At 42.7% G+C, this 12,361-nt stretch overlaps 1 protein-coding gene across 3 annotated transcripts in view; it reads left to right on the top strand.

The window, feature by feature from the left end:
- Positions 1-1,047: 1,047 nt before the first annotated feature.
- Positions 1,048-12,361, top strand: part of LOC135522644 (partitioning defective 3 homolog) — a 581,006-nt gene continuing 569,692 nt past the window's right edge. For all 3 annotated transcript variants that reach the window (XM_064949098.1, XM_064949099.1, XM_064949097.1), the window contains exon 1: positions 1,048-1,461. In XM_064949098.1, the coding sequence (XP_064805170.1) occupies positions 1,342-1,461 (120 nt within the window). In that variant the 5' untranslated portion in view covers positions 1,048-1,341. The remainder of the gene's footprint in view (positions 1,462-12,361) is intronic.

Below are 12,361 nucleotides of genomic sequence, written 5' to 3'. Positions count from 1 at the left end.
CATACCATGAGAAACTGTTCAAATTGAGACCATTAAACACCTTTTTAGGCAAGCATAGACAGAGCTTTAGAGATTTATTTATTTTTTACCCTAAAATAGATTGTCTATGGTGTAAAGGTCACTGACATTGGTGTATTATTATAATGCGGTAAGAGTAAACTTGGAAGCGCCCGAGCAAAAAAAAAATAATCTAAAACTTCAACAGTCTCGACCGGTATGTTTTTCTTGCACATTAAGAGACTGTTTAAGGACCTGATCATTTTTCCAAAAATGTATTAATGAAAATAGAATAAAGTAGAACATAACAGAATAATGTTGAAAAGAACAGAATAGGCTTTATTACAGACATAAATACCCCTCAGTTTCATCAGCTGGCTGGTCTCAGATGATCCCACAAGCGAAGAAGCTGGATGTGGAGGTCCTGGGCTGGCGTGGTTACATGTGGTCTGCGGTTGTGAGGCCGGTTGGTAGTACCGCCAAATTCTCTAAAATTACATTGTAGGTGGCTTTTGGTAGAGAAATTAACATTTCAATTCTCTGGCAACAGCTCTGGTAGACATTCCTGCAGTCAGCATGCCAATTGCACACTCTCTCAAAACTTGAGACACATGTGGCATTGTGTTGTGTGACAAAACTACACATTATAGTGGCACTTTATTGTCCCCAGCACAAGGTGTACCTGTGTAATAATCATGCTGTTTCATCGCCTTCTTGAAATGCCACACCTGTCAGGTGGATGGATTATCTTGGCAAAGGAGAACTGCTCACTAACATGGATGTGAACAAATTTGTGCCCAACATTTTTGAGAAATAAGCTTTTTGTGAGTATGGAACATTTTTGTTACCTTTTACTTCAGCTCATGATGCATGGGACCAACTCTTTACATGTTGTGTTTAGATTTTTGTTCAGAATACATGACGTGTCCATAGTAAAATGCCCAGCGATGACACACGGCTCCAACTACTACTAACTATTACATGGAATTCTGAAAGGGATTTGGGAAGTTTCGGTTCGTGGTGAGTCACCACAGTACTCGTGGTCACCAGCGCGGGGAGAGAGACTCCAGTCACGCCACCCTCCCAGCACTGTGCTGTGTATGATTGCCGCGATGCAGGCAGGCTATTCGTCCAAGGAATAGGATCGTAGTTGGAACACTTTAGAGAACAGGTGGTCGGTAAAACGTTAACGTTTAGACGGTATGAAGAGACGATGAAGATTATTGCTGTCTGCTTGTTTGGAATACAATCTTTTTGACACCAAAGGAAATTCATAATTGGAACATCCTACAAAGTAGTGAGGAATACACCTCAACGGAAGTACATCGGGATTCGGGAACTAATATGAAAGTGACAGTGTGTTTTGGGAGAACCAGGGTGGTGGTTCCTTGTGGCAATGGAACTATTAAAGTCCACAGTCTTATCGAGCAAGCCGCCATGAGATATAAAAAGGCTATTGCGAAGGTAGGAAGTGTTTTTTTTAATGCATTTTGCAATGGGTGTTTTTATTCTTCTGCGGTAACATTGTAGCAAGGCTGGTGCAGTTTACTCAATATGGCGATTTTCTTAGAGAAAGATAGGAAAGGGGAATACAGAAAATCATTATTGTTTGAATGATTGATTGATTGAACGACATGATTGACGTGGAGTGGCGCTAAAAACAGGGCGATGCACAAAGTTGCCCTAGCCTAGCCCATAGATAGCAAATCCTAAAATGTGAACATTGTATCAACTGTGCCAACAATGTTACAACAACATTAGGTGCAACAGATAAATATGTTGTCAAACTTATATAAGCGAGTCCTCACGTCTAAACTGGCGGTAGCCTAAAAAGTGTAGGCTATAACAATGCTATTGCATTCGTCCACAGATGTTATGGCAACGATGCTAGAGCAGTGTTGTGGTACAATCACAAGAAGCTCGAGTATGCGGTGTGTGTGCGTGCTTTGGACTGATGAACAGTATCGGACGGTGAATGTGATTGACAACTATCAATCAAGGTGTCATTTCGCGCCACAACGCAACGTTCTCACCCGTCTAGAATCCTGAGTCCAGGCTTCCTGGATTGCGCAGGCAGGGCCTGGAGCGGAGGTGGGGGTGTGTGTTTTGTACGGTACGATTATTCTGGATTCCTCTGGAACTGGCCTAATTAAACGCACTCATATTGCAATATTTATTTCTAACCTACCCTACTATTGACGTGCTTATTTATCAAAGGCCTGTCAACTATAGTCGAGATTGTAATGTTATCATATTCATGAATTGCCCTAGGCTACCAAATGTTAATCAACTGCACTCTAGCTTACATTTACTCAAGAGTTTGCCACGTTATTTACTAATGTTTAAAACATGAATCGCTTACGTTTTATGTTCATACATGCATGGTCTAGACTAGTGTATACTTCTTGAACTTCATCGTCCATGGTGCACAGATTGCCCAGACTGATCTGTCTTCCCACATGTTATTTAGCAAGAACACTCACATGAGCAATGTAATCAGAAAGGGATCCTTCACATTTTCGAATTTTGTTTCCATTATTTCCTTAATTTAAGTAGTCTATCAACACTAAGCATCTGTTAGTAATACTCTTAAAAGGCTTCTTGTTTTTAAGTGTCAGTGTGCCAGGCTTTTAGCCCAAGGGTTGAATAGGGCCTGATTGCATGTCCTTTTGTGGCACTTGAATGGTCAGGTTTCGGCTCATTAAATTAAATGACTACTGAATGAATTCAAAATGTGTTACTGTTGCTATGGCCGGTGCCAACATTGACTGGCCCCTGAACAATGTGTGACAACATTACTATTGGAGTCGCATCACTGGGACCTTTTCATTTAACAGAGCTCTGTCTAAATGCTTTGGTAAACCAAAGCTGGTATTGCAAAGATATTTCTTTACAGAGAGCTGTTTGTGCATGGAAAATTGTTCAACATTTTCCCTCTACCAGAGAGAGGGAGGATGTGGCTGGAAAGGCTATGAGAAGGTATGAGAAGGGTAGAAGGGTTGGTTTTACAGTGAGGACAGGAATGAGGTTGGGGAGTGCTTAAAATTGAATTTTGTTTTAAAATGTTTTTGTTTCGTTATTGAATTGCTTGTCAGAGAGAAAGGAAAACTGTCTCAAAATGGTCCCTCTGTCAAATTTCCTGGCTTCTGAGAGGTTAACTCTAGATTGAACCAGTTTGTCCACACTATTCAATTTTATGAAGCCCATGTCTCTTAAATTACAACTTCTTACACAAATATACATTTTCACACTCAAGTGCTGTCGCTTCAGGCACCATACACTCTTGGTAGGCTACCTACCTCACATCTTGACACCTCATTATACACAGAAGGGCACTGTCTGTTCAGCACATGCTTTTCAGCACATGCTGTGCAGTGCGAAGTCAAACAATGACTTTGGTCATATAAATACAAACTCCTCCCTCCCTTCTCCACTGACTTGTAACACAAACGCTAACACACTCCCCTGGTCGGACATGGTTGCTCCTTTTCCATGGTTCAGCAGAATGAAGGCGACTGCTCCATTGATCCAGCAAGTGTAGCTTTCCCCTTTGGAGTTCCACTTTGCCCTCTATCCTCTATCAACGCTAGACTATTTTAAGGCAGCCTGGTCTGCCGGTAGCCTTGGGTACCAGTGTTTTTAGAGAACGTTCCACTCCTTGCCGCTCCTGTCATTTGCCAAAGATCTGTATACAGGTTTTTGGCAAATGACAGGAGTGGCAAGGAGTGGACTGTTAGCCAAAAAGGCTGTTATCCAGATGAGACTGCCAGGGCTTAACACAATGGAACCTGAGCTTTGGTACTATGCCCATTGAAGCTGTGAAGAGAGACACTTCACACAAACTTTGAAGAGACACAGGCACACACACACACTCTCTCACACACACACACACATCCATGTATTGTTCTTTTCCTGTATTATTGATTTTGTATTGTAGTAGATACTACCGTTCAAAAGTTTGGGGTCACTTAGAAATGTCTTGTTTTTTGTTGTCCTTTACAACATTAACAATGTCTACACTGCATTTCTGATCAATTTGATGTTATTTTAATTGATGACAAATGTGCTTTTCTTTCTAATTGACCCCAAACTTTTGAAAGGTAGTATGTGTTATGGTAGAGTGGTAATAATGTGGTGTTTTATTGTATGTAAATGTGATTGGACCCCAGGACGGGTAGCTGCTGCCTTGGCAACAGCTCATGGGGATCCGGAATAACTACAAAACTGAAGAGGCCCCACAGGTTTTCTGTGCAAAATTATTATAAAAAAGTAAATAATAATTGGACCTAAGACTGTTAAAAACACCAGCAAACCATCTCCAAGTGATTTTAATTTAGGGAATCTGTTCCAAAGTATTCCCATGCAGAATAGATATATAACAGGTTTAAAATGATGTTTTAGTCAGATTTTAAATCTGTTTGGGCTTCTTGCGGTCAATTTGCAGTCTACAAATGATTTGTAAGTATGTTCTGGCCCCCCGGCCATCCGCTCAAGGAAACAATTGGCCTGCAGATGAACTATTTAATGATCCCTGCTCTACTCCCTCTCATATTGGTTATGGGAAATTCAAGTTTATCTGTTTCTTATGATTTTTTTTTTTTTTTAACATTTTAAAGTTATTAAAAACGCGTCCTCTAAACGTGTTCCGGTTGTGCTGATTATGTGATATGCCTTTCAACAGTCTGAGTGTGAAGGGAGTTGCTGCTCGGGTGCATGTGGGGTGTATCGGGTTGGATACTGTGTGTTACAGAAATATCTGTGCAACACGATACATGTTTTATTCTATGCTGCCCATTGTGAATAACATTAAGAGTCAGACTGACTGATTGGTATCTGGCATGCAGATGCTCTCTCCTCCTGAGCCCCAGCCTGATTGCGCCTATCAGTGGTGAACCCAATCAATCCGAGTCAGTCCCTTGCTGTGTGTTATCGTCCCAGCAGGAGGAGAAGACCCAGGCAGGCTGCTTTAGTAGGGGCCGACCTCTTGGCTTCCCTGTTCTCAGTTGTACAGTACCACTTGGCTGTGTAAATTACCTACTCAAGGACTCTTAACCTCAGCCAATGAATGCAGAGTCATGAAACATGGGCTTTTAATTGATGCTGTCCTTGGCTTTCAAGAAGCACTTGGCTTCAGTGTAGGAGTTGAGATATATTACTTTTTACCGTTGTGGTGGATGGAGTCTGCTCAGTGAGTAAGTCATGAATCTATTGATTCTCAGGAAATGCTTTTTTTGTTGGAAAATAGTTGCTTGAATGTGTCGCAATGTGAGTATTTATTTTATAAATTTTTTAAATTTAAAATTTGTTTTGAAAATGCTCTGGCGAGGAAACCTCACATGTGGTGGGCCTATTTCATAAATGCTGTATGTCGTGAATCAAATCAAATTTTTATTTATTTTTTTTTTTTTATTTTTATTTTTTTTTATTTATATAGCCCTTCGTACATCAGCTGATATCTCAAAGTGCTGTACAGAAACCCAGCCTAAAACCCCAAACAGCAAGCAATGCAGGTGTAGAAGCACGGTGGCTAGGAAAAACTCCCTAGAAAAGCCAAAACCTAGGAAGAAACCTAGAGAGGAACCAGGCTATGTGGGGTGGCCAGTCCTCTTCTGGCTGTGCCGGGTAGAGATTATAACAGAACATGGCCAAGATGTTCAAATGTTCATAAATGACCAGCATGGTCGAATAATAATAAGGCAGAACAGTTGAAACTGGAGCAGCAGCACGGCCAGGTGGACTGGGGACAGCAAGGAGTCATCATGTCAAGTAGTCCTGGGGCATGGTCCTAGGGCCGCGGTTCAGTTGAAACTGGAGCAGCAGCACGGCCAGGTGGACTGGGGACAGCAAGGAGTCATCATGTCAGGTAGTCCTGGGGCATGGTCCTAGGGCTCAGGTCCTCCGAGAGAGAGAAGGAGAGAATTAGAGAACGCACACTTAGATTCACACAGGACACCGAATTGGACAGGAGAAGTACTCCAGATATAACAAACTGACCCCAGCCCCCGACACATAAACTACTGCAGCATAAATACTGAAGGCTGAGACAGGAGGGGTCAGGAGACACTGTGGCCCCACCCGAAGACACCCCCGGACAGGGCCAAACAGGAAGGATATAACCCCACCCACTATGCCAAAGCACAGCCCCCACACCACTGGAGGGATATCTTCAACCACCAACTTACCATCCTGAGACAAAGCTGAGTATAGCCCGCAAAGATCTCCGCCACGGCACAACCCAAGGGGGGGGGCGCCAACCCAGACAGGATGACCACATCAGTGAATCAACCCACTCAGGTGACGCACCCCCTCAGGGACGGCATGAGAGAGCCCCAGCAAGCCAGTGACTCAGCCCCTGTAATAGGGTTAGAGGCAGAGAATCCCAGTGGAAAGAGGGGAACCGGCCAGGCAGAGACAGCAAGGGTGGTTCGTTGCTCCAGAGCCTTTCCGTTCACCTTCCCACTCCTGGGCCAGACTACACTCAATCATATGACCCACTGAAGAGATGAGTCTTCAGTAAAGACTTAAAGGTTGAGACCGAGTTTGCGTCTCTGACATGGGTAGGCAGACCGTTCCATAAAAATGGAGCTCTATAGGAGAAAGCCCTGCCTCCAGCTGTTTGCTTAGAAATTCTAGGGACAATTAGGAGGCCTGCGTCTTGTGACCGTAGCGTACGTGTAGGTATGTACGGCAGGACCAAATCAGAGAGATAGGTAGGAGCAAGCCCATGCAATGCTTTGTAGGTTAGCAGTAAAACCTTGAAATCAGCCCTTGCTTTGACAGGAAGCCAGTGTAGGGAGGCTAGCACTGGAGTAATATGATCAAATTTTTTGGTTCTAGTCAGGATTCTAGCAGCCGTATTTAGCACTAACTGAAGTTTATTTAGTGCTTTATCCGGGTAGCCGGAAAGTAGAGCATTGCAGTAGTCTAACCTAGAAGTGACAAAAGCATGGATTAATGAACTGTGGAGAATCACCGACCTGTTTGACTTGTTTGCAGTACAATACAATTCGTGCCCTTCTTCATGAAATGACATAATTACCATATGATATGATGTGGAGTCGGGACTTGTTAGGACAGGAGTAGCTGAAATGTTGAGGTGAGAACATTTGTTAGGTGGACAACGCTATGATGCTACATATTCACCCAGGGCTTTAGTGCTGTCGTGTGAAGTGACATGTGGCTCAGTGCCTGGCCCGAAGACCGTTGAGAAGAGCCACATTAAAAGGCGCTCTGTTTGTCTTTCATCTTCAAATCAGCTTGTGTGTGTGTGTGACAGACACCCATGCATCATCCCTTCTTTTTTAAACTTTTTTTTGTACACCTCATGATAATGGTGACTAAGCTTTCTGTGGAAAGCATGGATACAGCCACGTCAATAAATAGATGACCATTACAACACATGCGGTGGAATCATCTGGGGAGATCACAGGTTTTTAGGTTAACAAAGCGCAGTTGGTCAGGAGTTCATAATCGATGTGGGCATTTAGATGGTGGTTGGAATCTTTTGTACCTTTAATTCCCGGTGTCTTTACATTTGCTATTGCAGTGTATCGTTAAGGAAATAAGGACAGTGTTTCTGTGTGGCAATACATGGCATTTTTAACTCTGTGGGGCTACACTTGGCCTATTCCACCTGCCTCTCATAACACTGTCACCGTATGTGTCCTTAAGGCCCTACTAAAAATTCTCCCTTTTGTCTCCTAGACCAACATGTCTCACATCCTGTGCTGGATGAATGAGCTCTGTCATCTCTGCCTCCTCACCCCTCCCAGAGGCAGCCAATGACCCTTTACCTCTAGAGCCCAGCCAGACTGGCTCCTGGATGTCCTTAGACCCGATGCAACTTGAGTGGACTGAAATATCTAGGCTTTCCATGACTGAAAACAACAGGGAGGCAAAGGGAAGCATTCATGATCTGAATACTGTAGCAATTCTGTGGATCGGCAGCAATCCTGTGGATAACAGAGTTGGGGTTTCAATTCAGGAAGTAAATTGTACAGGGTTGAGGTCTATTCCATTTAAATTCAGGACATAAGAGGAATGGCCCATGAGGAACATTTGAATTTAAGTTTACTTCCTGAATTGAAATGGATTTGATCCCATCCCTGTACTGTATTGTACTTCCCATTTGATATTCCAGTCAGGATGTAAATGTGGGAATGCTGTGCTGTAATCCTTGGCTACTCTCAGCCAGTGAATGGAATTAGGAGAGAGTCGGCTGCCTGTGAAACACCACTAGGGAAACTGGGATGAGCCAGTGGAATGTATGTCAGTGCTCTGCTCATTGGCTCTGGTTCGTCACCTCATTGCATAAGACCGACGCACTTGAGTTATGTCAGAGCTGTTACAACTGACAAATGGGAACATTATGGTAATGATATAGCTAATTAATTAGCTGTTATGTCCTTATATCACTGGAACCACCATGAATATGCCCCCATAGTATGATGACGTGTTTCCTCACTGATACAACGGTGGTCAAGAAGAAATCATTTGAGTCCCAAATTACACCCTATTCCCTATATAAGGCGCTACTTTTAAACAGTGCCCATAGTGTAATGCACTATGTAGGGCACGTTATACTGTAGGTAATACGGTGCAATTTTTGGACACTTTCATAGGCCTTGTTCATTTTCACTACATGATCAGGGACAGGGGGCTAGTTTTAAAGGACAAACCTGACAACCTCTCGTCCCCTTCAGCTTTCACACAGTTTTATCCCCTACTGGTACCCGGCGCACTTTCCACCTGGTTAAGCTCTTCCCTCTCCTGTCCTTCCGTGCTAGTTCCTTTCAGGGGAATAGCATGGTGTCTTGGTCTCCAACACAGTCCTCGCTGCTGCAGAAATCATGAGCTGAGCTACCCAGCAAGAGAGGATGTGCACTGCAGACCCGTGGTGAGACGTGAGCTAAAACTTTAATGCGATCCAATTTGCTTAATCGTCATTGTTTTTAATTTGGGTCAAACATCATTCAAGGCAATTTTCCTCTTTGAGAACTAGTGCTGGAACATGGAAAGGCTACAGGCATCATCTACTTTGTGAATTGATAGGCGTGTGTGAAATAATAGGAGTGAAGCTGTTGCAAAAACGGAACGTCGTGTTCAAACAAGACAGTTTTTTTTTTAAACCGATTGAGCAGTACAGTGTGTAAAAAATCAAATCAAATGTTATTTGTCACATGCTCAAAATATAACAGATGTAGACTGTGAAATGCTTACTTTACAAGCCCTTAACCAACAATGCAGTTTTAAAGTATTTACTAAAATAAACTGAAGTATAAAATGTGTGTAAAAAAAATAAATAAGAAAATTAACAAATAATTAAAGAGCAACAATAAAATAACAGTGGCTATATACAGGGGGTAGCAGTACAGAGTCAATGTGCTGGGGCACCGGTTAGTCGAGGTAATTGAGGTAATATGTACATGTAGGTAAAGTGACTATGCATGGATAATTAACAGAGTAGCAGCAGCGTAAAAATGGGGGGGGGGGGGGGTGTAGAAAATGCAAATAGTCCGGGTAGCCATTTGATTAGCTGTTCAGATATCTTATGGCTTGGGGGTAGAGGCTGTTATGCCTTTTGGACCTAGACTTGGCGCTCCGGTACCACTTGCTTTGCTGTTGCAGAGAGAACAGTCTATGACTAGGATGGCTGATCTTTGGCATTATTTTTGGGCCTTCCGCTGACACTGCCTGTTATAAAGGTCCTGGATGGCAGGAAGCTTGGCCCCAGTGAAGTACTGGGCCGTACGCACTACCCTCTGTAGTCGGTTGGAAGCCGAGCAGTTTCCATACCAGGTGGTGATCAACCAGTCAGGATGCTCTCGATGGTGCAGCTGTAAAACTTTTTGAGGATCTGAGGACCTATGCCAAATCTTTTCAGTCTCCTGAGGTCAAATAGGCTTTGTTGTGCCCTTCACGACTGCCTTGATGTGTTTCGACCATGATAGTTTGGTGATGTGGACACCAAGGTACTTGAAGCTTTCAACCTGCTCCACCCTACAATTATACTCCATTACAGAAAAAGGAGACGCCGTACTGTGCTGTAGAGGGCACATATAGAATGCTCCATAATTTGAATTCATAAAGCAGTGAATTCTAAATAAACACAGTTCAAGTAGATTTCCCATTCAAACAGAATACAGGATGATGTTTGTGTCCTTCCTGGGTCTGTAAGTGACACATGGTGGAAGTTATTCATCTGTGGGTCTATATGGTTCAGTATGGGGATCAGAGAGTCATGTAGGCATTATAAAGGCACCAGCTGTGGTCTGGCCTTACCTAGTCCCTATAACACTTGGCTCTACAGCCCGGGGTCACTCTAGGGTCATGAACCTGATGACTTTTTAGCCCTTTTCTTTGGTTCACACACACATTTTGACCACCACGTAGTATGATCAATAGTATGGTCCGTTAAGACTCAGTCACACCAATAGCGTTTGCCAGCCGAGAGTACTTGGCAATTTGCGAACCGATTTCTACATCCACCAGTGGGTAGTCTCTAAAACACAGCGCACTGGATGATCATCAGACCAACAGCAGCTCAACGTTTGGTGCGATGTGAGTGGTCTTTTAGGTCATGCAGAGTTTGAATATTTCTGAAGACAAACTTTGTTTCTCTATTCATTTACATGCCCTCATTAATCATGGATTTCTCTTGAGTGGTCAGTCAGTCAGCAAGACTATAGATCTCCTAAGTTTCGATTGTAAGGGTGTGTATAGTAATACATGCTAATGCTGAATACTGTACATGATAGTTAGCCTTAAAGGTCCAATGCAGCCGTTTTTATCTCAATATCAAATAATTTCTGGGTAATGAAGTACCTTACTGTAATAACTTAAAATGGTCAAAAATAAACTAAAATAGCTTCTTAGAAAATAGCAATTTCTCGAGCAAGAATTTAGCTCGGACTCTCTGGGTGTGGTCTGAGTGGGGAGGGGAAACCTAAAACTTGCTGTTATTGGCAGAGAGATTTGGAACTACCAGACAGGCCAAAACTCCATCCCACCAAAACAGCCTGAAATTTAATGCAATCTTTTCAAACAGCTCTTAGACTAAACGGGAATTTCACAGTGTTATTCCATCGTCCGTAGTGTCTAAATATATATAAAACACAGAAAAATCTCATTTTTGACTGTACAGTGCCTTTAAAGATTTACCTTTAAACATATAACAGACCCGCTCAGAAGGGCCTACACTGGGCTTATTTCATTTTGGGATCTCAATGTTATCTTGTTTGTCACATAATCAAACAGTCCTATTAAAATGATTGGTATTGATTTGCTGTCATTTCTCTCCATTTCCTGGACCCAGAATGACAAAACCAATCCCTGATGCATTGAGCCATTCAGAAACCAAGGTGGCCTTGACAGAGAGTGAGGTTCAATCTATCGTCCCTCTGTTTGAGCCAGTCTCTAAATGAGTGTATTAGGGTAGTGTGGTTCCAGGAAAGCCTGCACAGAGTGACATGCCAAACAGGAACTCTGGAAAACAGTGTTTTCTATCCCACCCATGGCCTTGCTGAAGGAACCCTGATTCTTGTTGTTGTGTTAGCTGATGGGCTGAGACAGGCAGGGGTAATCATTACCTTGGACTGTTGAGGATCACAGTAGCTATGAATGCAACACACACACACACACACACACACACACACACACACACACACACACACACACACACACACACACACACACACACACACAGCTAAAGTGAAGGTTACACATTCCTTACGGTTTTGCATATGTAAATGTTTTAAAAAATAATAACGATATTTCACATTATCATGTGTTTTTGGAGCACTTCGTCATGATGTTTCACATGATCTCAACCTTTCACACATGGATTCAAATGTTCAAATAGTAATATTTTTTAAAATTTGATATCACAGGTGATACACTGCAAATGTAAATGAGTCGTTAGGATACACACAACAGTGCTTTTAACAGTCTTTTGTACATATATATTTTACACACATGATTACATTGTGTATGTTTTTATTTTAACCTTTATTTAACTAGACAAGTCCGTTAAGAACAAATTGTTATTTACAATGACAGCCTACACCAGCCCTAACAACACTGGGCCATTGTGCACTGCCCTATGGGACTCCCAATCACAGCTGGTTGTGATACAGCCTGGAATCAAACCAGGGTCTGTAGTGACACCTCTAGCACTGAGATGCAGTGCCTTATTAAACCACTGCATCACTCGGGAGCCCCTAAATACAGTAATTCTTATTCAACATGTCGTCACCTGCCATTTGAACTGTCAACCGCTTGGTTCTCCTCCTTCTGATCTTCCTGCTACGCCACTACAGTATGTCTGTCAAAGACTGATTTCACATGTATTCCTAGTCTATACGTT

This window comes from Oncorhynchus masou, chromosome 30, assembly GCF_036934945.1.
Source record: "Oncorhynchus masou masou isolate Uvic2021 chromosome 30, UVic_Omas_1.1, whole genome shotgun sequence".
Lineage (NCBI taxonomy): Eukaryota > Metazoa > Chordata > Actinopteri > Salmoniformes > Salmonidae > Oncorhynchus > Oncorhynchus masou.
Note: the sequence above shows the minus strand (reverse complement) of the source record. Positions and strands in the feature narration are given on the sequence as shown.